Source organism: Oncorhynchus masou, chromosome 6, assembly GCF_036934945.1.
Source record: "Oncorhynchus masou masou isolate Uvic2021 chromosome 6, UVic_Omas_1.1, whole genome shotgun sequence".
Classification (NCBI taxonomy): domain Eukaryota; kingdom Metazoa; phylum Chordata; class Actinopteri; order Salmoniformes; family Salmonidae; genus Oncorhynchus; species Oncorhynchus masou.
In genome coordinates this window covers 18,165,006-18,191,595 of record NC_088217.1, presented here as the reverse complement: position 1 = coordinate 18,191,595, position 26,590 = coordinate 18,165,006, and the positions used below count along the sequence as shown (strand labels likewise).

General features: G+C 39.6%; 1 protein-coding gene across 2 annotated transcripts in view; it reads right to left on the bottom strand.

Moving 5' to 3' along the window:
• LOC135541445 (plexin-A1-like) overlaps positions 1-26,590 on the bottom strand; it is a 402,887-nt gene that overhangs the window by 113,208 nt on the left and 263,089 nt on the right. For both annotated transcript variants that reach the window (XM_064967699.1, XM_064967700.1), the window contains exons 11-12: positions 10,121-10,217; positions 1,680-1,870 (exon numbers count right to left, since the gene is read on the bottom strand). In XM_064967699.1, the coding sequence (XP_064823771.1) occupies positions 1,680-1,870; positions 10,121-10,217 (288 nt within the window). The remainder of the gene's footprint in view (positions 1-1,679; positions 1,871-10,120; positions 10,218-26,590) is intronic.

Sequence of the window (26,590 nt, the reverse complement as noted above, 5' to 3'; positions counted from 1 at the left end):
CGTTTCTCAGCCAGTCGAAATCATGAATAAGCTGGCATATTTTTATGGATATATTTTTTAAACAGCCAATTGAAAAAAGGTCAAACGAAGCAAAGTGCAGCTACTATAGTTTGCAGTCTTTCCAGCTTCAATTTGAAGTTATTGTGTTAGCTGTGGTGTTGGCTAGCTCCTCTGAACAACAGTGTAATAAAGGTCACAAGAAAACAGCTTAAACAAATGCAAACGCAGCTACTTTGCTGTTATTCTGGCTGCACTGTTTGAACTATGTAACTGTAAGCTAGCTGTAGTTGGCGAACTAGCAAACAAGGGATAAGAACAATGCCAGCCAATATGGCAATGGAACATTTTGAACTAACCAATGGAACGAATTACCAGCCGGCCTGGGGAGCAACCCTAGATTTGTGTCGGGATGAGGATGAGATACTGTGAAAAACATTTATCCAACCATTTTTTTACATTTTTATTTCACCTTTATTTAACTAGGCAAGTAATTTAAGAGTAAATTCTTATTTACAATTATGGCCTACACCGGCCAAACCCGGATGACACTGGGCCAATTGTGCACCGCGCTATGGGACTCCCAATCACCTCCAGTTGTGATACAGCCTGGATTAGAACCAGGGTGTCTGTAGTGACACCTCTAGCACTGAGATGCAGTGACTTAGACCGCTGCGCCACTCAGTAACTAAATCCAACTAAAGTTGTTTATGAACATTTGTCAATCATTATTTGAAGATGTTGATAACCTGTTGTATAAAAGTGATAATGCCCGAGCAGCCAGTGTTTGGAGGATATATTGGCATCCCAAGATGAAGTCGAGGGCCTAACAACACCCATGCCAATGTATTCTCCAAACACCGGCTTCTCCGACATTATCACTTAAATGTGTACACTTGGCTACATGCAACTCTCGCTTTGATCTCAAAACAAGCGCATCTATTCATGACCGCTAATGCTGTAAAAACTGTCCAGTTCAAAGTGAATGGCACTGATCCATATATGGCAATGTTCTATTTGCATAGAGTATAAGCCTACTGCAGCTGTGATTGGTTATGAGTATGAGCTGAGTCATGCGTGTTAATGCAATATAATCCTACTCCCAATGTGTTCTGCCTTCAACAAAATATCTTGCATAGTTAGTTTTGCATACTAATAAGTCTTGCATATTTCGTTTTGTTTCGGTATGTTGCATTGAAAGTGGCTAATACTGCATTGATTCGATCACAAATCCAACAGTAAAAGGGAAACTTTTAGATATTAATTAACTAATGGGGAAAACTCTAGAAAGTTGAGTGAAGTTCAATCTCGTGCTTCTCTGAGCGGGCTGATATTTATTCTGTGCGGCAGACCCAGGGGAGCTGCGCACGGTAACATTGCCGAAAATGATAGTAAAACAAAAACACACGCGCACACAGCTTCCCTTCATCAGTCATCTCATCTCAGTGATGTCCCTCCCGTAGACTGCCTCCTCTGTCCTTCCCATCTGTGAGACAATACAGTCTCTGTTGTGTCTAGCTCTCTTCATGTCCTCTACCGCCCTACTGTCCCAGTCTCATCCACATGATTTCAATACCTCATATAAATTCACTTTGAAACTTCACTCCAATAGAAAACTTAACTACCTTCAGCTTACTACAGAAATTCCCCCTCTAGTATCACCCTTCCCATCCCGTCCGTACCTTGGTGATCTTGGGGTGGGCACAGCGGCTGTTGCCGGTGGTGGCATGCATCCAGCTACTCTCCAGCGGGACACACTCCTGCCTCAGAGAACACTTCTTCTCCTGGACACACCAGCCACACTCAAACCTGGGGTCAGCCTTCAGACACATGCCACAGCTGTCCCTCAAAGCAGGGCACTTGTACAGGTGGGCTGGAGGGAGGGAGGGAGGGAGGAGGGGGAGAAAAAGGGAAGAGGGATGGAGAGAGGAGTGTGGGGGGTGGAGAGGGAGAATGGGAGAGAGTTTTTTGTTAACATGCTGAAAGCGTGAAATGACACATCCAACCCTATTCACACACAAGTCACAAGAAATAAACATAAACAAATTTAGACTAGAAAAGTATATACACTGAGTGTAAAATCATTAGGAACACCTGCTCTTTTTATAATAGACTGACCAGGTGAATCCAGGTGAAATCTATGATCCCTTATTGATGTCACTTGTAAAATTCACTTAAACTCACTCCTCTAGTACTGAGATGCAGTGCCTTAGACCGATGTGCCACTCGGAAACCCCCAAAGCCTTGAGACACTGAGACATGGATTGTGTATCTGTGCAAATGAGGGAGAACTGTCATGACAAAATATTTAAGTGCCTTTAAATGAGGTATGGTAGTTGGGGGCCATGCACACCGGTTTCGGTGTCTCAAGAACTGCAACACTGCTGGGTTTTTCACGCTCAACAGTTTCTCGTGTGTATAAAGAAAGGTCTACCATCCAGCCAACTTGACAACTGTGGGAAGCCTTGGAGTCAACATGGGTACTTTGTGTCTATGCCCCAATGAACGGAGGCCTTTCTGAGGGGAAAGGGAAGTTCAACTCAATTTTAGGAAGGTGTTCCTAATGTTTTGTGCACTCAGTGTACAATATATATACAAAGGTATGTGGACACCGCTTTAAATTAGTGGATTCAGCTATTTCAGCCACACCCGTTTCTGACAGGTGTATAAAATCGAGCACACATCCATGCAATCTCCATAGACAAAAATGGGCAGTAGAATGGCCTTACTGAAGAGCTCAGTGACTTTCAATCTTGCATCGTCATAGGATGCCACCTTTCCAACAAGTCAGTCCATCAAAGTGCTGTTATTGTGAAGTGGAAATGTCTAGGAGCAACGCTCAGCCGCGAAGTGGTAGGCCATACAAACTCACAGAATGGGACCACCACCACAGTACTTAAGCAGGTAGCACATTAAAATTGTCTGACCCCGGTTGCAACACTCACTACCAAGTTCCAAATTGCCTCTGGAAGCAACGTCAGCACAATAACTGTTCGTCTGGAGCTTCTTGAAATGGGTTTCCATGACCGAGCAGCTACACACAAGCCTAAGATTACCTCAATGCCAAGCATCTGGAGTGGGGTAAAGTTAGCTGCAATTGTACTCTGGAGCAGTGGACCAACGTTCTCTGACTGAAGAATGATGCTTCACCATCTAGCAGTTCGACGGACAAATCTGGGTTTGGCGGATGCCAGGAGAACGCTACCTACCCCAATGCATAGCGCTAACTGTAAAGTTTGGTGGATGAGGAATAATGGTCTGGTGCTGTTTTTCATTGTTCAGGCTCGGTCCCTTAGTTTCAGTGAAGGGAAATACTAATGCTACAGCATACAATGCCATTTATAGATCAGGGGTAAACAAGTAATATTTAACAAGTTCCGGTAAGACAAATTTAGCTGGCAAAGGTCCGGATGGATAATATAATTTATCGGCAAAGTAACAAACCCCTACCTCACAAGCCATGCAACCCAAAACTGTTCACACCACTTGTGTTGGCAGAGATAAAATGTTGTAGCTTTAAAGTTAATTTCCTGCAGTTCCTCACATTTTGCATAGGGGAGATATTTTTTGTTGTTGCTGTTTTAAAAAGGTAATTTCCTACAATTCTATGCATTCATCCATGTCTTATGTGTGTTTATATGACAAGGGGTTGAAGCCTGAACGAGAAAAAATAATCATAATACACAATACTGTTCAACATTTTGATAGAAATGTACTTGTTTATGAAAGAAAAGCAAATTTTTTGTCCATTAAAATAACATAAAATTGATCAGAAATACAGTATAGACATAGTTAATGTTGTAAATGACTATTGTAGCTGGAAGCGGCTGATTTTTAATGGAAAATCTACATAGGCGTACAGAGGCATATTATCAGCAACCATCAATCTTAACGTCAACAGTGAAGAGGCGACTCCAGGATGCTGGCCTTCTAGGCAGAGTTGCAAAGACAAAGCCATATCTCAGACTGGCCAATAAAAATAAAAGATTAAGATGGGCAAAAGAACACAGACACTGGACAGAGGAACTCAGCTTAGAAGGCCAGCATCCCTGAATCGCCTCTTCACTGTTGACGTTAAGACTAGTGTTTTGTGGGTACTATTTATTAAGCTGCCAGTTGAGGACTTGTGAGGCGTCTGTTTCTCAAACTAGACACTCTAATGTACTTGTCCTCTTTCTCAGTTGTGCACTGGGGCCTCCCACTCCTCTTTCTATTCTGGTTAGAGACAGTTTGCTCTGTTCTGTGAAGGGAGTAGTACACAGCATTGTATGAGATCTTCAGTTTCTTGTCAATTTCTTGAATGGAATAGCTGTGATTTCTCAGAACAAGAATAGACAAGTTTCAGAAGAAAGTTTCTGGCCATTTTGAGCCTGTAATCGAATCCACAAATGCAGCTCATGAAGAAGGAAAAGCTGTGTGCATTTGCAAATACTGTGCCAAATCATATGTGAAGAATGCAACAAAGATTCAGAATCATCTGGCCAAGTGCATAAAGTTCCCTCAGCGGTCACAACAAGCAACCTCTGACAAAAATCCCTCTACTTCTATTTGAGGTGAAAATGATGAATCAGACACCTTATCGATAGCAACGGCTCATGGTCCTCCTGAAACCAGACTCAATTGAGGAATGTAGTCAGAGAAATGCTGATGAATGTCTTGCTCAAGCTGTGTAAGCAACTGGTTCACATCTGATGCTCACAGGCAATGTGTATTTGAAGTTCAAGTGAAGGTCAAGCAAATCATAGAGATCATATTGCAATCATCTCTGATGGGTGGTCAAATGTTCGTGGGCAATGAATAATTAACTACATCATCTCCACCCCTCAACCAGTACTCTACAATAGCACAGACACAAGGGACAACAGACACACCAGTTTTTACATTGCAGATGAGCTGAAGGCAGTCATCAATGACCTTGGACCACAGAAGATATTTGCACTGGTGACAGACAATGCTGTGAACATGAAGGCTGCTTGGAAGTTTTTGTTGACTCAATGGAGGAACGAGTCAATGGTCCTACCCTCACATCACACCCATTGGCTGTGCTGCTTATGCATTGAATCTGCTCCTCAAGGACATCATGGCACTGAAAACAATGGATACACTCTACAAGAGAGCCAAGGCAATGGTTAGGTATGTGAAGGGTCATCAAGTTATAGCAGCAATCTACCTCACCAAGCAAAGTGAGAAGAATAAGAGCACCACATTTTAGCCGACCAGCAACACCCGTTGGGGTGGTGTTGTCATCATGTTTGACAGTCTCCTGGAGGGGATATAGTCTCTCCAATAAACGGCCATATTACAGTTTGCCGATATGGACAGCCCCATCAAGAGGATCCTACTGGATGATGTATTTTGGGAGAGAGTGGTAAGCAGCCGGAAACTCCTGAAACCTATAGCAGCAGCTATTGCACTGATTGAGGAAGACAATGCCATCCTGTCTGATGTTCAGACTCTATTTGCAGATGTAAGAAGAAAAATAATCCATATTGCCCTGCCCACTTCACTGTTGTTCCAAGCAGAGGAAACTGCAGTTCTGAAATACATCAAAAAGCGTGAAGACTTCTGCCTGAAGCCCATACACCCACAGTGTACATGTTGGACCCCAAGTATGCTGACAAGAGCATCCTGTCTGGTGCAGAGATCAACAAGGCCTATGGTGTCATCACTACCGTGTCTCGCCATCTTGGCCTGGATGAGGGCAAGGTTCTTGGCAGTCTGGCAAAGTACACTTCCAAGCAAGGGCTCTGGGATGGAGATGCAATATGGCAGTCGTGCCAACATATCTCATCAGCCACCTGGTGGAAGGGACTTTGTGGATCTGAGGCTCTTTCCCCTGCTGCCTCCATCATCCACCAAATCCCACCAACATCAGCCGCCTCAGAGCGCAACTGGTTCTTGTTTGGGAACACACAAACCAAAGCACGCAACAGGCTGACCAATACAATGGTTGAAAAATTGGTCGCCATCCGGGCAAATTTGAGTCTTTTTGAGCCTGACAACAAGCCACCCTCAACAAGGTTGGAAAGTGACAGTGAAGATGAGGCCTCAGAGTCTGATGTTCAAGAGTTGGACATTGAGGAGGTTCAGGGAGAATTCATGGAAGCCTAAGAGGAAGACAACCAAAGCTTTAGTTTCTGTATCATTTTACAGTTTTTGTTGAAAATATTTTTGGGAGTTGCGATGGATCATTGGGGATCATTCAATATTCCCTTTCTTTTGGTGTTCAGTGAAATTCTCCCATGTGAAAAGTCAACTCTTTTTATTAAAGTTAAATTCGTAACTAAATTGTTTTTATTTCTATTGGAAGGATTTAATCATTTGCAATTATGTCTACTTATTATGAAGTAAAATGTTTATGTTTCTGTCTCCATTTGATAAGGCAAATATATCCAATGCAAAAAACATCTCAATTGAAATGGTATTAATATGCGTATATTTCCACCTCTGAATAATCCCCAAAATGTGTAAGCCTACACAAGAGTGATGTTTGCTGACAATGGGCCTCTGTATGCCTATGTAGATATTCAATAAAAATTCAGTCGTTTCCTGCTACATAGTCATTAACAACATTAACAACTTCTACACTGTATTTCTGATCAATTTGATGTTATTTTATTGGACAAAAATGTGCTTTCCTTTCAAAAACAAGGACATTTCTAAGTGACCCCAAACTTTTGAATGGTAGTGCACACACACACACACACACACACACACACACACACACACACACACCAGTCAAAAGTTTGGACACACCTACTCATTCAAGGGTTTTTCATTATTTGTACTATTTTCTACATTGTAGAATAATAGTGAAAACATCAAAACTATGAAATAACACATATGGAATCATGTAGCAACCAAAAAAGTGTTAAACAAATCAAGACATATTTTATATTTGAGATTCTTCAAAGTAGCCACCCTTTGCCTTGATGACAGCTTTGAATTAAACATTTTTATATGCACTGAAGCGAAGCTCTACTTCAAATGACCGCAAGAATTTGACAGAGGAATAGTTTTCAGCCCCTCAAATCCCATTGGTCACGATTTAACTTGAAAGCAACCATGGGCCAATTAAATGATACTAAATGAGTGATTTAATTACATTTACATATCAGGGATTAAGCGAGGGAGCACCATTAGATGGTTATCTTAGTTAAAATGAGGATGAGAGAGAGAGAGAGAGAGAGAAACAGAGACAGAGAGACAAAGACAGAGAGACAAAGACAGAGACAGAGAGACACAGAGAGAGAGACACAGAGAGAGAGACAGAGAGACCAGTTCTAGTCCTCGGTCTGCTTGGCTGGAGAAAAACCCTGCCCCCATACCAGTCTCCCCCTCCCAACCAGTCTAACACTACCCAACTCAACCACTCCTCACCACCCCCACCCATCCTCCATATTGAGATGCATTGTACTCACTACTCAGGCATTGTGACATTCTGGTACATTGTGTCTGGGTCTGTATTGTGGTGGGCTTTGGCTGCAGAGGCATTAGCAAACATTTCCCTAAATGTGACATTATCTTATATCTTGCATCACAGCAGAAGCCCCTGCTTTTACAACCCCCCGCTGCCATGGCGACAACAACAGCAAAATGCTGGCCATTTTTATGGCTACACAATTTCACTAGTAATTATCCGTGGAAGAAAACTTATTTTTTTCCCTACTCCCTAGTTGTGTGTTTAATCACTATCCACCGTCTCTGGATTGGTGCGCTAGACACACACGTACAGCGCATTCAGAACCTATTCAGACCCCTTCCCCTTTTCCAATGTTTTAAGTTACAGCCTTATTCTAATATGAATTAAATATATACAAATGTTATCAATCTACACACAATACCCCATAATGACAAAGTGAAAACAGGTTTTCTGAATGATTTGCAAATGTATTAAAAATAAAAACAGAAATAACTTATTTACATAAGTATTCAGACTCTTTGCTAAGAGACTCATGTGCATCCTGTTTCCACTGAACATCCTTGATGTTTCTACAACCTTATTGGAGTTCACCTGTGGTAACTTCAATTGATTGGACATGATTTGGAAAGGCACACAACGGACTATATAAGGTCCCACAGCTGACAGTGCATGTCAGAGCAAAAACCGAACAGTGAGGTCCGAGACAGGATTGTGTTGAGGCACAGATCTGGGGAAGGGTACCAAAAAGATTGAAGAACCCCAACACCACAGTGGCCTCCATCATTCTTAAATGGAAGAAGTTTGGAACCACCAAGACTCTTTCTAGAGCAGGCCGCCCAGGCAAACTGAGCAATCAGGGGAGAAGGGCCTTGGTCAGGGAGGTGACCAAGAACCTGATGGTCACTTTGACAGACCTCCAGAGTTCCTCTGTGGAGATGGGAGAACCTTCCAGAAGAACAGCCATCTCTGCAGCACTCCACCAATCATGCCTTTATGGTAGAGTGGCCAGACGATAGCCAATCCTCAGTAAAAGGCACATGACAGCCTGCTTGGAGTTTGCCAAAAGGCACTAAAGGACTCAGACCATGAGAAACAAGATTCTCTGGTCTGATGAAACCAAGATAGAACCATTTGGTCTGAATGTCAAGCGTCACGACTGGAGGAAACCTGGCACCATCCCTACGGTGAAGCATGGTGGTGGCAGCATCATACAGGGGGATGTGTTTACAGCGGCAGGGACTGGGAGACTAGTCCGGAGAGGGAAAGTTACAGAGTGATCCTTGATGAAAACCTGTTCCAGAGCACTCAGGACCTCAGACTGGGGTTCAACTTCGAACAGGACAACGACCCTAAGCACACTGCCAAGACCACGCAGGAGTGGCTTCGGGACAAGTCTCAATGTCCTTGTGTGGCCCAGCCAGAGCGCGGACTTGAACCCGATCAAACATCTTTGGAGACCTGAAAATAGCTGTGCAGCGACTCTCCCAATCCAAGCAGACAGAGCTCGAGAGGATCTGCAGAGAAGAACGGGAGAAACTCCTCAAATACAGGTGTGCCAAGGTTGTGGCGTCATGCCCAAGAAGACTTGAGGCTTTAATTGCTTGCAAATATGCTTCAACAAAGTACTGAGAAAAGGGTCTGAAAACTTATGTAAATGTTATATTTCAGTTTTTTAAATTTGCCAACATTCATAAAAAACTGATTTTGCTTTGTACATTTTGCAACGTATTGAGTGTACATTGATGAGGGAAAATGTTTTTAAAAATCCATTTTAGAATAAGGCTGTAACGTAACAAAATGTGGAAAAAGTCCAGGGGCCTGAATACTTTCTGAATGCACAAACACATGAAGGCATGCACACATGTACACACACACATCTACTTGCTGCCTCAGTAATTGAGTTTAAACAAGTGAAGACATCACAAGAGTGTAAAGTGACTGTCTAGTCCTTAGGCTGTGAGTATATGTGTGTGTGTGTGTGCGCGCGTGTGTGTGTGTGTGTGTGTGTGTGTGTGTGTGTGTGTGTGTGTGTGTGTGTGTGTGTGTGTGTGTGTGTGTGTGTGTGTGTGTGTGTGTGTGTGTGTGTGTGTGTGTGTGTGTGTGTGTGTGTGTGTGTGTGTGTGTGTGTGTGTGTGTGTGTGTATAACATGTGCATGCACTATTGCCTTTCTAAATCACACACAAGGACTGTATGGCACTGTAGTTTCGAATCAATTTTACACATGCAACACAGTTGCCATCCACACAGTTTCCATCCACACAGTTGTATTTTACCATGGCGGAAACTTAACCAGCTATTTAGAAAGTATATTTGAACGATATAGCGTGTCAAAGCCAGAATATCACTTCCAGACTTAGCTTTCCCTAGCCCTTTTTGGTCACACTATAAATTGTTTAACATGCAGTGGTAGCTTACATAAAACTCAATCTCCATGCTACTGCCCTCTCTGTGGCCGTTTACTCATGTGGCTAGAGTGCCTTGGTTAAGTGAAGCTTCCACAACACATCAGGCAAGCAGTGACAATAAGTGATAGAAAATTCTTCTGGCATACCACAAGACTGTGTTAACCCTCTGAGCTAAAGCCCAGGCATTTGCTTGGGGAGCCAACACAAGCCTTCAGATCATGAGTGTTGTTCAACGAACCATTTGCTGTATAACAAGAGAGTGCTTACCCCTCTGAGCTAAAGCCTAGTGCTTACCTTGGATGTTGAAGGGGTTGTCGATGACAAAGTTGCCGTTCCACACCACAGATAGGTCCACGGGCAGGTCACTGATGTCATTACCCTCATAGTTATACTGAAACCATAGAAACACAGTAACGATAAGTTAAACTATAATGGTGTTATTTTGTTATAATGTTGTTAAAATGCCCCTGATGTTCAACTGAAAGACATTGTTGTTGCTGTCAGTATATGGTGTGTATTTTTTAATCAGTGAACCTCGCCTGAAAACACATTTCCATTTGGGTACAATAAAGTTTGAACTGAACTGAACTATTGCGATGCCTTCATTTCTGTTTCGATTATTCACTTTTTTTGTTGTCTGAAAAGTTGATGAATAAAAACAAGTTTTATACAGTAATTACACTAATATCCATTTCTAGGTTTTACATTCGTGTATCATTCATGGCTCAACTGAATATAAAGCACACAAGCATAATAGACTAATAATAGAAGTACATTGACCATCTCTTGTTTCTCTCAGTAAATAGAGACATTTGGAAATCCAAGAAGAAGTGCCATGATATGTTTTAATAATCAAGTTCTTAATATTATTGTAGATGATTAATAGGAGTAATCCTTCTTGTTCAACATGTCTCTCTCAAGCACATATCCTAGATCAGAACTGCTACTCTAAGACACTTTCTGAATACAGAATCTGGGCAACAGATAAAAGGCATGTAAGCATCTAACTACGACCTATGACCACAAGACAACATATTTGATCCATCTATCTGCCACTATCGGCAAAATTATAGAGTGGCACTCGGTTTACTAATTTTAACATTGCGGTCCAGTCATTTCACATAATATGCCATAATATCACATAGTAGGCCGTCACTGTAAATAAGAGTTTGCTCTTATCTAACTTGCAAAAAAATGTCAATCTGTAAAAGTAAACACGACACAGCAACGTGCATTCAGCAGATAAGGATGCATGCACACAGCAATGTCACAGTCCATGATTGGTTGGTTCATTCATTCACCACATTGTGATTGGACAATTTTATTTCTGTCTACAGACTCTAAAATCAAATTAATATTCACAGACATACTTAAAAAATAAAAGTCATACTTTTGGACTGATCTTGAAGGACTTCTTGAACATTTCCAGGCATATTTTTGAGAGAAATATTACTTATTTAAAAGGCATTATATATTTATTGGGCAACTTTACTCAGGGTGAATGCAATGCTCACCAACATTTATGCAACTTTCATCCAACTTTTCAGTGGTAAAGTATGTTAGCTTCTATAAGGGCTCCAGAATTGTAGCAGAGTTTTCAGTGGTAATGTATGTTAGTTTCTATATGGACTCCAGTAATGTAGAAGAGTTTTCAGTGGTCTTTTTGGACTCCAGTACTCTAGCAGAGTTTTGACAACCTCGTTAAGACAAGTAAAATAAAAGGGTAGTGAAAGGAGTGAGTGAATACGAGAGAGAGGAGAGAGAGGAAAGGGAGAGAGAGGAGATGGGGAAGAGAGAGGGAGGTGAGAGAGAGAGAGAGAGGAAGTGAGAGATGGGAGAGAAGGAGGAGAGAGAGAGGGGGAGAGAGAGATCGAGAGACAGAGGACAAGAACAGTTCTGTTGCTGCTTGGCTGGAGAAAAACCCTGCCCCCATACCAGTCTTCGCCTCCCTCCCAGTCTAACACTGCCCAACTCACCTGAGAGAAATATAAGGATATAGTGAGAAAGGAGGAGTAAGAAGAGAAGAGAATGTCTGGAAACAAGGGTCTCGCATGAGACAACCACACCTAGGCATGCCAAGGAACTGTCGGCTTCACAGCATGGAGCGGGAGACAGAGATAAAAGGGTAAGGAGATGGAGCAAGTGTGTGAGAGATAAGAGGAATGCAGAGGGGTGAGAGATAGAGCGAGAGGCCCCATCATCCTCCCGAAAAACCAATCAGAATATGGAATGACTGCAGGCACAGACATACACAGTTTTAACTGCCAAATCACCAGGGTGATTCAGGTTTGTCCCCCCACACAGGGACCTACTGTGGAGATGGGATGTAGAGGTCTGTTGTAGTGAAGACACGCACACCTCCCTGATACATTACTGACATCAATATTTATTCATAGCAGGGTGGGGTGCCGTGGTGTGCATGTGTGTAAAGGCTAAGAGAGGGGAGCAGATCGTTTAGGCCTTATAAGCACAATTCCCTCTCACCTACTGATTAAAGTTGAATCACTCCCGTGCCTCACAATAGTCAATCAAAGACAACACACACCTTCATGGTTTATTCACATACAGTGGGGCAAAAAAGTATTTAGTCAGCCACCAATTGTGCAAGTTCTCCCACTTAAAAAGATGAGAGGCCTGTAATTTTCATCATAGGTACACTTCAACTATGACAGACAAAATGAGAACAAAAATCCAGAAAATCACATTGTAGAATTTTTAATGAATTTATTTGCAAACAGCTTGGAAAATTCCAGAAAAAGTATGTCATGTCTTTAGAAGCTTCTGTTAGGCTAATTGACATAATTTGAGTCAAATTGAGGTGTAACTGTGGATGTATTTCAATGCCTACCTTCAAACTCAGTGCCTCTTTGCTTGACATCATGGGAAAATCAAAATAAATCAGCCAAGACACCAGAAAAAAATCTGTAGACCTCCACAAGTCTGGTTCATCCTTGGGAGCAATTTCCAAACCCCTGAAGGTACAAACAGTAGTACGCAAGAATAAACACCATGGAACCACGCAGACATCATACCGCTCAGGACGGAGATGCGTTCTGTCTCCTAGAGATGAACGTACTTTGGTGCGAAAAGTGCAAATCAATCCCAGAACGACAGCAAAGGACCTTGTGAAGATGCTGGAGGAAACAGGTACAAAAAGTATAAAACAAAAGCCAATCAGCTTTCAAATCAAATCAAATCAAGGCATACTAAGTGTACTCATATGTAAATGGTCCTGGCGCACCAAAGAAAGTGTCAATGGAAGCCAGTTTGGATTTGGATTAACACCAATCACACCAAATCAAAAGCAAAATGTCATTGACAGAAACAACTTGAATTGTTGCATCTCCTTGTGTGGTTGTCCTCCAGATGCTAGCTTGCTACAATTAGCCATTTCCTAAATTATCCATGGATGGAGCTAGGGATTGGACTTCGGGTTTTACTTAGTTCTCTGTACTGGCCAATGATTAACCTCTCTAGGGTAGGGGGCTGCATTCAGAATTTTGGATGACAAGCATGCCCAAATTAAACGGCCTGCTACTCGGGCCCAGAAGATATGATATGCATATAACTGGTAGATTTGGATAGAAAACACTCTCACGTTTCCAAAACTGTTATAATAGTGTCTGTAATAGTAATAATAGTGTCTGAGTATAACAGAGATTTAGCAGGCGAAAACCCGAGAAAAATCCATTCAGGAAGTCTTTTTTTGGGGGGGTTTGTAGTTTTCTATTCAATGCAATTACCGTATCCAATGACTTAGGACTCCATTTACAGTTCCTATGCCTTCCACTAGATGTCAACAGTCTTTATAAATCGTTCGGGCTTCTTATAAATGAGGGAGTAAGACCAGTCTGAACGAGTGGATCCTAAAGTGACTCAGAGTTTTTCAGGCGCATGTGCATTTCTTGTTTACCTTTTATATTGACAACGTTATTGTCCGGTTGAAATATGATAGATCATTTAGGCTAAAATACAACCTGAGGCTTGAACATAAACATTGTTTGACATGTTTCTATGAACTTTAAGGATACAATTTAGATTTTTTTGTCTGATTGTTGTGACTGCGTTTGAGCCTGTGGATTACTGAAGAAAACGCATTAACAAAACGGAGGTTTTTGGATATAAGGAGACTTCATCAAACAAAAGGAACATTTATTGAGTAAATGAATGTCTTCTGATTGCCACCATATGAAGATCAAAGGTATGGGATTAATTTTATCTCTATTTCTGAGTTTTGTAAAGCTTCTGCTTGACTGTTTGTAATCATTTGTCAAATGAGCTATGTTCTGGGCTAGGTATATTCTGGGATAGGTATGCTTTCGCCGAAAAGCATTTTATAAGTATGATACTGGGGTTGGTTTAACAAGAAGTTAATCTTTAAACCTATGTAAAAATATGCTTTGTTTTTTATAATGAGCATTTCTGTAATTGAATTTGGCGCTCTGCAACCTCACTGGATGTTGGCCAGACGGGACACTAGCGTCCCACATAACTTAGAGAGGTTAAAGTGGCGATTCTGATCCAACCATACATTCATGCATTGTGTAGCTAGAAGTAGTAAGTAGGCAAAAGTTAACGAGCTGGCTCATTGTTGCCAATGTAAGGAAGTTAGGCTAGTGAGCAAGCATTTTAGCCAGGAGGACTAGGACAACAAAAACTAAAAGTGTATACTGTATGACAGTCATAGACTGTTAAGGCAACCTGAAAGAAGATGATGGAATTGGAGTTTCAATACATGTGGTGTAAGTCAAAATGTTTTCTCCAACTTGCGCGCACACAAACACACACACACACACATAAATCAGAACCATGGAAATCAGAACCATGGAGAGTTTGCTCTGACAGACACAGAATGAAGGAAGAAGCAGATAGGAAAGGAAAAGGAAGAAGAGGGAATATAGACAGAAACCAGAACAGTAGACAAGATACAGAAGCAGAACAGTAGTAAACTAGATACAGAAACCAAGTAGACTAGAAACAGAACAGTAGTAGACTAGATAGTAGTAGACTAGATACAGAAGCGGAGTAGACTAGAAACAGAACAGTAGTAGACTAGATACAGAAACAGAACAGTAGTAGACAAGATACAGAACAGTAGTACACTAGATACAGAAACAGAACAGTAGTAGACTAGATACAGAAACAGAACAGTAGTAGACTAGATACAGAAACAGAACAGTAGTAGACTAGATACAGAAACAGAACAGTAGTAGACTAGATATAGAAACAGAACAGTAGTAGACTAGATAGTAGTAGACTAGATACAGAAGCGGACTAGACTAGAAACAGAACAGTAGTAGACTAGATAGTAGTAGACTAGATACAGAAAACAGAACAGTAGACTAGATACAGAAGCAGACCAGTAGTAAACTAGATACAGAAGCGTAGTAGACAAGAAACAGAACAGTAGTAGACTAGATAGTAGTAGACCAGATACAGAAGCGGAGTAGACTAGAAACAGAACAGTAGTAGACTAGATACAGAAAACAGAACAGTAGACTAGATACAGAAGCAGACCAGTAGTAAACTAGATACAGAAGCGTAGTAGACTAGAAACAGAACAGTAGTAGACTAGATAGTACTAGACTAGATACAGAAGCGTAGTAGACTAGAAACAGAAACAGAACAGTAGTAGACTAGATACAGAAGAGTAGTAGAGTAGAAACAGAAACAGAACAGTAGTAGACCAGATACAGAACAGTAGTAGACTGGATACAGAAGAGTAGTAGAAGAGATACAGAACAGTAGTAGACTAGATACAGAAACAGAACAGTAGTAGACTAGATACAGAAACAGAACAGTAGACTAGATACAGAAGCAGACCAGTAGTAAACTAGATACAGAAGCATAGTAGACTAGAAACAGAACAGTAGTAGACTAGATAGTAGTAGACTAGATACAGAATCCAGAACAGTAGACTAGATACAGAAGCAGACCAGTAGTAAACTAGATACAGAAGCGTAGTAGACTAGAAACAGAACAGTAGTAGACTAGATAGTAGTAGACTAGATACAGAAACCAGAACAGTAGACTAGATACAGAAGCAGACCAGTAGTAAACTAGATACAGAAGCGTAGTAGACTAGAAACAGAACAGTAGTAGACTAGATAGTAGTAGACTAGATACAGAAGCGTAGTAGACTAGAAACAGAAACAGAACAGTAGTAGACTAGATACAGAAGAGTAGTAGACCGATACAGAAGAGTAGTAGAAGAGATACAGAACAGTAGTAGACTAGATACAGAAACAGAACAGTAGTAGACTAGATACAGAAACAGAACAGCAGTAGACTAGATACAGAAGGGTAGTGGACTATATACAGAACAGTAGTAGACTAGATACAGAACAGTAGTAGACTAGATACAGAAACAGAACAGTAGTAGACTAGATACAGAAACAGAACAGTAGTAGACTAGATACAGAAACAGAACAGTAGTAGACTAGATACAGAACAGTAGTAGACTGGATACAGAACAGTAGTAAACTAAAATACAGAAACAGAACAGTAGTAGACTAGATACAGAAGGGTAGTGGACTATATACAGAACAGTAGTAGACTAGATACAGAAGAGTAGTAGACCAGATACAGAACAGTAGTAGACAAGATACAGAACAGTAGTAGACTGGATACAGAAGAGTAGTAGAAGAGATACAGAACAGTAGTAGACTAGATAGAGAAACAGAACAGTAGTAGACTAGAGAGAAACAGAACAGTAGTAAACTAAATACAGAAAAGGAACAGTAGTAGAATAGATACAGAAAAGTAGTAGACTCGATACAGAAACAGAACAGTAGTAGACTAGATACAGAAACGGAACAGTAGTAGACTAGATATAGAAACAGAACAGTAGTAAACTAGATAGTAGTAAACTAGATACAGAAGCGTAGTAGACTAGAAACAGAACAGTAGTAGACTAGATACAGAAGCGGAGTAGACTAGAAACAGAACAGTAGTAGACTAGATATAGAACATAACAGTAGTAGACAGATACAGAGACAGAACAGTAGTAGACTAGATACAGAAGCAGAACAGTAGTAAACTAGATAGTAGTAAACTAGATACAGAAGCGTAGTAGACTAGAAACAGAACAGTAGTAGACTAGTTAGTAGTAGACTATATACAGACCAGTAGTAGACTAGATACAGAACAGTAGTAGACTAGATAAAGAAACAGAACAGTAGTAGACTAGATACAGAACAGTAGTAGACTAGATACAGAAACAGAACAGCAGTAGACTAGATACAGAAGAGTAGTAGAATAGAAACAGAACAGTAGTAGAAGAGATACAGAACAGTAGTAGACTAGATACAGAAACAGAACAGTAGTAGACAAGATACAGAAACAGAACAGCAGTAGACTAGATACAGAAGGGTAGTGGACTATATACAGAACAGTAGTAGACTAGATACAGAACAGTAGTAGACTAGATACAGAAACAGAACAGTAGTAGACTAGATACAGAAACAGAACAGTAGTAGACTAGATACAGAACAGTAGTAGACTGGATACAGAACAGTAGTAAACTAAAATACAGAAACAGAACAGTAGTAGACTAGATACAGAAAGAGAACAGCAGTAGACTAGATACAGAAGGGTAGTGGACTATATACAGAACAGTAGTAGACTAGATACAGAAGAGTAGTAGACCAGATACAGAACAGTAGTAGACAAGATACAGAACAGTAGTAGACTGGATACAGAAGAGTAGTAGAAGAGATACAGAACAGTAGTAGACTAGATAGAGAAACAGAACAGTAGTAGACTAGAGAGAAACAGAACAGTAGTAAACTAAATACAGAAAAGGAACAGTAGTAGAATAGATACAGAAAAGTAGTAGACTCGATACAGAAACAGAACAGTAGTAGACTAGATACAGAAACGGAACAGTAGTAGACTAGATATAGAAACAGAACAGTAGTAAACTAGATAGTAGTAAACTAGATACAGAAGCGTAGTAGACTAGAAACAGAACAGTAGTAGACTAGATACAGAAGCGGAGTAGACTAGAAACAGAACAGTAGTAGACTAGATATAGGAACATAACAGTAGTAGACTAGATACAGAGACAGAACAGTAGTAGACTAGATACAGAAGCAGAACAGTAGTAAACTAGATACAGAAACAGAACAGTAGTAGACTAGATACAGAACAGTAGTAGACTGGATACAGAACAGTAGTAGACTAGATACAGAAACAGAACAGTAGTAGACTAGATACAGAAACAGAACAGCAGTAGACTAGATACAGAAGGGTAGTGGACTATATACAGAACAGTAGTAGACTAGATACAGAACAGTAGTAGACCAGATACAGAACAGTAGTAGACCAGATACAGAACAGTAGTAGACTGGATACTGAAGAGTAGTAGAATAGATACAGAAAAGTAGTAGACTCGATACAGAAACAGAACAGTAGTAGACTAGATACAGAAACGGAACAGTAGTAGACTAGATATAGAAACAGAAGAGTAGTAGACTAGATACAGAGACAGAACAGTAGTAGACTAGATACAGAAGCAGAACAGTAGTAAACTAGATAGTAGTAAACTAGATACAGAAGCATAGTAGACTAGAAACAGAACAGTAGTAGACTAGATACAGAAGCGGAGTAGACTAGAAACAGAACAGTAGTAGACTAGATATAGAAACAGAACAGTAGTAGACTAGATACAGAGACAGAACAGTAGTAGACTAGATACAGAAGCAGAACAGTAGTAAACTAGATAGTAGTAAACTAGATACAGAAGCGTAGTAGACTAGAAACAGAACAGTAGTAGACTAGTTAGTAGTAGACTATATACAGAACAGTAGTAGACTAGATACAGAACATTAGTAGACTAGATAAAGAAACAGAACAGTAGTAGACTAGATACAGAAACAGAACAGTAGTAGACCAGATACAGAACAGTAGTAGACTGGATACAGAAGAGTAGTAGAAGAGATACAGAACAGTAGTAGACTAGATACAGAAACAGAGCAGTAGTAGACTAGATACAGAACAGTAGTAGACTAGATACAGAAACAGAACAGCAGTAGACTAGCTACAGAAGGGTTGTGGACTATATACAGAACAGTAGTAGACCAGATACAGAACAGTAGTAGACTGGATAGAGAAGAGTAGTAGTAGAGATACAGAACAGTAGTAGACTAGATATAGAAACAGAACAGTAGTAGACTAGATACAGAAACAGAACAGTAGACTAGATACAGAAGCAGACCAGTAGTAAACTAGATACAGAAACAGAACAGTAGACTAGATACAGAAGCAGACCAGTAGTAAACTAGATACAGAAGCATAGTAGACTAGAAACAGAACAGTAGTAGACTAGATAGTAGTAGACTAGATACAGAAACCAGAACAGTAGACTAGATACAGAAGCAGACCAGTAGTAAACTAGATACAGAAGCGTAGTAGACTAGAAACAGAACAGTAGTAGACTAGATAGTAGTAGACTAGATACAGAAACCAGAACAGTAGACTAGATACAGAAGCAGACCAGTAGTAAACTAGATACAGAAGCGTAGTAGACTAGAAACAGAACAGTAGTAGACTAGATAGTAGTAGACTAGATACAGAAGCGTAGTAGACTAGAAACAGAAACAGAACAGTAGTAGACTAGATACAGAAGAGTAGTAGACCGGATACAGAAGAGTAGTAGAAGAGATACAGAACAGTAGTAGACTAGATACAGAAACAGAACAGTAGTAGACTAGATACAGAAACAGAACAGCAGTAGACTAGATACAGAAGGGTAGTGGACTATATACAGAACAGTAGTAGACTAGATACAGAACAGTAGTAGACTAGATACAGAAACAGAACAGTAGTAGACTAGATACAGAAACAGAACAGTAGTAGACTAGATACAGAAACAGAACAGTAGTAGACTAGATACAGAACAGTAGTAGACTGGATACAGAACAGTAGTAAACTAAATACAGAAACAGAACAGTAGTAGACTAGATACAGAAACAGAAGAGCAGTAGACTAGATACAGAAGGGTAGTGGACTATATACAGAACAGTAGTAGACTAGATACAGAAGAGTAGTAGACCAGATACAGAACAGTAGTAGACCAGATACAGAACAGTAGTAGACTGGATACTGAAGAGTAGTAGAATAGATACAGAAAAGTAGTAGACTCGATACAGAAACAGAACAGTAGTAGACTAGATACAGAAACGGAACAGTAGTAGACTAGATATAGAAACAGAAGAGTAGTAGACTAGATACAGAGACAGAACAGTAGTAGACTAGATACAGAAGCAGAACAGTAGTAAACTAGATAGTAGTAAACTAGATACAGAAGCGTAGTAGACTAGAAACAGAACAGTAGTAGACTAGATACAGAAGCGGAGTAGACTAGAAACAGAACAGTAGTAGACTAGATATAGAAACAAAACAGTAGTAGACTAGATACAGAGACAGAACAGTAGTAGACTAGATACAGAAGCAGAACAGTAGTAAACTAGATAGTAGTAAACTAGATACAGAAGCGTAGTAGACTAGAAACAGAACAGTAGTAGACTAGTTAGTAGTAGACTATATACAGAACAGTAGTAGACTAGATACAGAACAGTAGTAGACTAGATAAAGAAACAGAACAGTAGTAGACTAGATACAGAAACAGAACAGTAGTAGACTAGATACAGAAACAGAACAGTAGTAGACTAGATACAGAAACAGAACAGTAGTAGACTAGATACAGAACAGTAGTTGACTGGATACAGAACAGTAGTAAACTAAATACAGAAACAGAACAGTAGTAGACTAGATACAGAAACAGAACAGCAGTAGACTAGATACACAGAAGGGTAGTGGACTATATACAGAACAGTAGTAGACTGGATACTGAAGAGTAGTAGAATAGATACAGAAAAGTAGTAGACTCGATACAGAAACAGAACAGTAGTAGACTAGATACAGAAACGGAACAGTAGTAGACTAGATATAGAAACAGAAGAGTAGTAGACTAGATACAGAGACAGAACAGTAGTAAACTAGATACAGAAGCAGAACAGTAGTAAACTAGATAGTAGTAAACTAGATACAGAAGCGTAGTAGACTAGAAACAGAACAGTAGTAGACTAGATACAGAAGCGGAGTAGACTGGAAACAGAACAGTAGCAGACTAGATATAGAAACAGAACAGTAGTAGACTAGATACAGAAGCAGAACAGTAGTAAACTAGATAGTAGTAAACTAGATACAGAAGCGTAGTAGACTAGAAACAGAACAGTAGTAGACTAGTTAGTAGTAGACTATATGCAGAACAGTAGTAGACTAGATACAGAACAGTAGTAGACTAGATAAAGAAACAGAACAGTAGTAGACTAGATACAGAAACAGAACAGTAGTAGACCAGATACAGAACAGTAGTAGACTGGATACAGAAGAGTAGTAGAAGAGATACAGAACAGTAGTAGACTAGATACAGAAACAGAGCAGTAGTAGACTAGATACAGAACAGTAGTAGACTAGATACAGAAACAGAACAGCAGTAGACTAGCTACAGAAGGGTAGTGGACTATATACAGAACAGTAGTAGATCAGGTACAGAACAGTAGTAGACTGGATACAGAAGAGTAGTAGAAGAGATACAGAACAGTAGTAGACTAGATACAGAAACAGAACAGTAGTAGACTAGATACAGAAACAGAACAGTAGTAAACTAGATACACTAACAGAACAGTAGTAAACTAAATACACAAACAGAACAGCAGTAGACTAGATACAGAACAGTAGTAGACTAGATACAGAAACAGAACAGTAGTAGACTAGATATAGAAACAGAACAGTAGTAAACTAGATACACTAACAGAACAGTAGTAAACTAAATACACAAACAGAACAGCAGTAGACTAGATACAGAACAGTAGTAGACTAGATACAGAAACAGAACAGTAGTAGACTAGATATAGAAACAGAACAGTAGTAGACTAGATACAGAACAGTAGTAGACTAGATACAGAAACAAACCCGTAGTAGACTAGATACAGAAGGCTGGTGGACTATATACAGAACAGTAGTAGACTAGATACAGAAGAGTAGTAGACTAGAAACAGGACAGTAGTAGACCAGATACAGAACAGTAGTAGACTGGATACAGAAGAGTAGTAGAAGAGATACAGAACTGTAGAAAACTAGATACAGAAACAGAACAGTAGTAGACTAGATACAGAACAGTAGTAGACTAGATACAGAAACAGAACAGCAGTAGACTAGATACAGAAGGGTAGTGGACTATATACAGAACAGTAGTAGACTAGATACAGAACAGTAGTAGACTAGATACAGAACAGTAGTAGACCAGATACAGAACAGTAGTAGACCAGATATAGAACAGTAGTAGACTGGATACAGAAGAGTAGTAGAAGAGATACAGAACAGTAGTAGACTAGATACAGAAACAGAACAGTAGTAGACAAGATACACTAACAGAACAGTAGTAAACTAAATACAGAAACAGAACAGTAGTAGACTAGATACAGAACAGTAGTAGACTAGATACAGAAACAGAACAGTAGTAGACTAGATACAGAACCGTAGTAGACTAGATACAGAAACAGAACAGTAAACTAGATAGTAGTAAACTAGATACAGAACAGTAGTAGACTAGTTAGTAGTAGACTATATACAGAACAGTAGTAGACTAGATACAGAACAGTAGTAGACTAGATAAAGAAACAGAACAGTAGTAGACTAGATACAGAAACAGAACAGTAGTAGACCAGATACAGAACAGTAGTAGACTGGATACAGAAGAGTAGTAGAAGAGATACAGAACAGTAGTAGACTAGATACAGAAACAGAGCAGTAGTAGACTAGATACAGAAACAGAACAGCAGTAGACTAGCTACAGAAGGGTAGTGGACTATATACAGAACAGTAGTAGACCAGATACAGAACAGTAGTAGACTGGATACAGAAACAGAACAGTAGTAGGACTAGATATAGAAACAGAACAGTAGTAGACTAGATATAGAAACAGAACAGTAGTAAACTAGATACACTAACAGAACAGTAGTAAACTAAATACACAAACAGAACAGTAGTAGACTAGATATAGAAACAGAACAGTAGTAGACTAGATACAGAAGCAGAACAGTAGTAAACTAGATAGTAGTAAACTAGATACAGAAGCGTAGTAGACTAGAAACAGAACAGTAGTAGACTAGTTAGTAGTAGACTATATACAGAACAGTAGTAGACTAGATACAGAACAGTAGTAGACTAGATACAGAAACAGAACAGTAGTAGACCAGATACAGAACAGTAGTAGACTGGATACAGAAGAGTAGTAGAAGAGATACAGAACAGTAGTAGACTAGATACAGAAACAGAGCAGTAGTAGACTAGATACAGAAACAGAACAGCAGTAGACTAGCTACAGAAGGGTAGTGGACTATATACAGAACAGTAGTAGACCAGATACAGAACAGTAGTAGACCAGATACAGAACAGTAGTAGACTAGATACAGAAACAGAACAGTAGTAGGACTAGATATAGAAACAGAACAGTAGTAGACTAGATATAGAAACAGAACAGTAGTAAACTAGATACACTAACAGAACAGTAGTAAACTAAATACACAAACAGAACAGCAGTAGACTAGATACAGAACAGTAGTAGACTAGATACAGAAACAGAACAGTAGTAGACTAGATATAGAAACAGAACAGTAGTAGAGTAGATATAGAAACAGAACAGTAGTAGACTAGATACAGAACAATAGTAGACTAGATACAGAAACAAACCCGTAGTAGACTAGATACAGAAGGCTGGTGGACTGTATACAGAACAGTAGTAGACTAGATACAGAAGAGTAGTAGACTAGAAACAGGACAGTAGTAGACCAGATACAGAACAGTAGTAGACTGGATACAGAAGAGTAGTAGAAGAGATACAGAACTGTAGAAAACTAGATACAGAAACAGAACAGTAGTAGACTAGATACAGAACAGTAGTAGACTAGATACAGAAACAGAACAGCAGTAGACTAGCTACAGAAGGGTAGTGGACTATATACAGAACAGTAGTAGACCAGATACAGAACAGTAGTAGACTGGATACAGAAGAGTAGTAGAAGAGATACAGAACAGTAGTAGACTAGATACAGAAACAGAACAGTAGTAGACTAGATATAGAAACAGAACAGTAGTAGACTAGTTATAGAAACAGAACAGTAGTAAACTAGATACACTAACAGAACAGTAGTAAACTAAATACACAAACAGAACAGCAGTAGACTAGATACAGAACAGTAGTAGACTAGATACAGAAACAGAACAGTAGTAGACTAGATACAGAACAGTAGTAGACTAGATACAGAAACAGAACAGTAGTAGACTAGATATAGAAACAGAACAGTAGTAGAGTAGATATAGAAACAGAACAGTAGTAGACTAGATACAGAACAATAGTAGACTAGATACAGAAACAAACCCGTAGTAGACTAGATACAGAAGGTTGGTGGACTATATACAGAACAGTAGTAGACTAGATACAGAAGAGTAGTAGACTAGAAACAGGACAGTAGTAGACCAGATACAGAACAGTAGTAGACTGGATACAGAAGAGTAGAAGAAGAGATACAGAACTGTAGAAAACTAGATACAGAAACAGAACAGTAGTAGACTAGATACAGAACAGTAGTAGACTAGATACAGAAACAGAACAGCAGTAGACTAGATACAGAAGGGTAGTGGACTATATACAGAACAGTAGTAGACTAGATACAGAACAGTAGTAAACTAAATACAGAAACAGAACAGTAGTAGACTAGATACAGAACAGTAGTAGACCAGATACAGAACAGTAGTAGACCAGATATAGAACAGTAGTAGACTGGATACAGAAGAGTAGTAGAAGAGATACAGAACAGTAGTAGACTAGATACAGAAACAGAACAGTAGTAGACAAGATACACTAACAGAACAGTAGTAAACTAAATACAGAAACAGAACAGTAGTAGACTAGATACAGAACAGTAGTAGACTATATACAGAAACAGAACAGGAGTAGACTAGATACAGAAATAGAACAGGAGTAGACTAGATACAGAAACAGAACAGTAGTAGACTAGATACAGAAACTGAACAGCAGTAGACTAGATACAGAAGGGTAGTGGACTATATACAGAACAGTAGTAGACTAGATACAGAAACAGTAGTAGACCAGATACAGAACAGTAGTAGACCAGATATAGAACAGTAGTAGACTGGATACAGAAGAGTAGTAGAAGAGATACAGAAACAGAACAGTAGTAGACTAGATACAGAAACAGAACAGTAGTAAACTAAATACACAAACAGAACAGTAGTAGACTAGATACAGAACAGTAGTAGACTAGATACAGAAACAGAACAGTAGTAGACTAGATATAGAAACAGAACAGTAGTAGACTAGATACAGAAACAGAACAGTAGTAGACTAGATACAGAACAGTTGTAGACTAGATACAGAAACAGAACAGTAGTAGACTAGCTATAGAAACAGAACAGTAGTAGAATAGATATAGAAACAGAACAGTAGTAGACTAGATACAGAAACAAAACCGTAGTAGACTAGATACAGAAGGGTAGTAGACTAGATACAGATACAGGTGAAAATCTGTCGTTCTGCCCCTGAAGGCAGTTAACCCACTGTTCCTGGGCCATCATTGTAAATAAGAATGTGTGCTTAACTTTTTAGTGACGGGGCAGTATTCGGAAATTCGGATGAATGAGGTGCACAAAGTAAACTGCCTGTTACTCAGGCCCAGAAGCTAGGATATGCATGTACTTGGTAGAATTGGCTAGAAAACACCCTGACATTTCTGAAGCTGTTAAAATAATGTCAGTGAGTATAACAGAACTGATATGGCAGGCAAAAACTGAAGGAAAATCCATCCAGGAAGTGGGATTTGTTTGATGCGAGTGGTTTTCCATTGAATGCCTATTTACTATGTACTGCCCAGATTGCAGTTCCTGTGGCTTCCACTAGATGTCAACAGTCTTTAGGCATGGTTTCAGGTTTGTCTTCTGAAAAACGACGAAGAAAAATAACTTTTTTGGTTTGGGGACTGGGGAAGCATGCATTACTGGTTTGCACGCGTGACCGAGTGCGCGCCCTTCGTTCTTTTTCATTTCTATTGTCTGGTTGAAATATTATTGATTATTTCTATAATTGACACCGACGATTAGTTATAAACATGGTTTGACATGTTCCAACGAACTTTACCGGTACTATTAGGATGTATTCGTCTGCATGTTTTGACCGCCTTTGAGCCAGTGGAATACTGAACAAAACGTGCCAACAAAACTGAGTTTTTGGGATATAAATAGGGACTTTATCGAACAAAACTACCATTTATTGTGTAACTGGGACCCTTTTGATTGCAATCAGATGAATATCTTCAAAGGTAAGTGATTAATTTTATTGCGATTTCTGACTTTCGTGACTCATCTGCTCGGTTGGAAAATGTTTGCATGTTTTTGTGCGCGAGGCGCTTTCCTCAGAAAATCGCATGTTATGCTTTCGCCGTAAAGCCTTTTTGAAATGTGACAAAGCGTCTGGATTAACAAGAAGTTCATCTTTAAACCGATGTATAACACTTGTTTTTTCATGAATGTTTATTATTACTATTTCTGTAATTTGAATTTTGATCTCTGCAATTTCAAAGGATGTTGTCGAGGTGGGTCGCTAGCGGCACGCCTGCGCCAAAGAGGTTTAACTGACTTGTCAAGTTAAATAAATAAAAAACTTTATTAGATCCATTTATT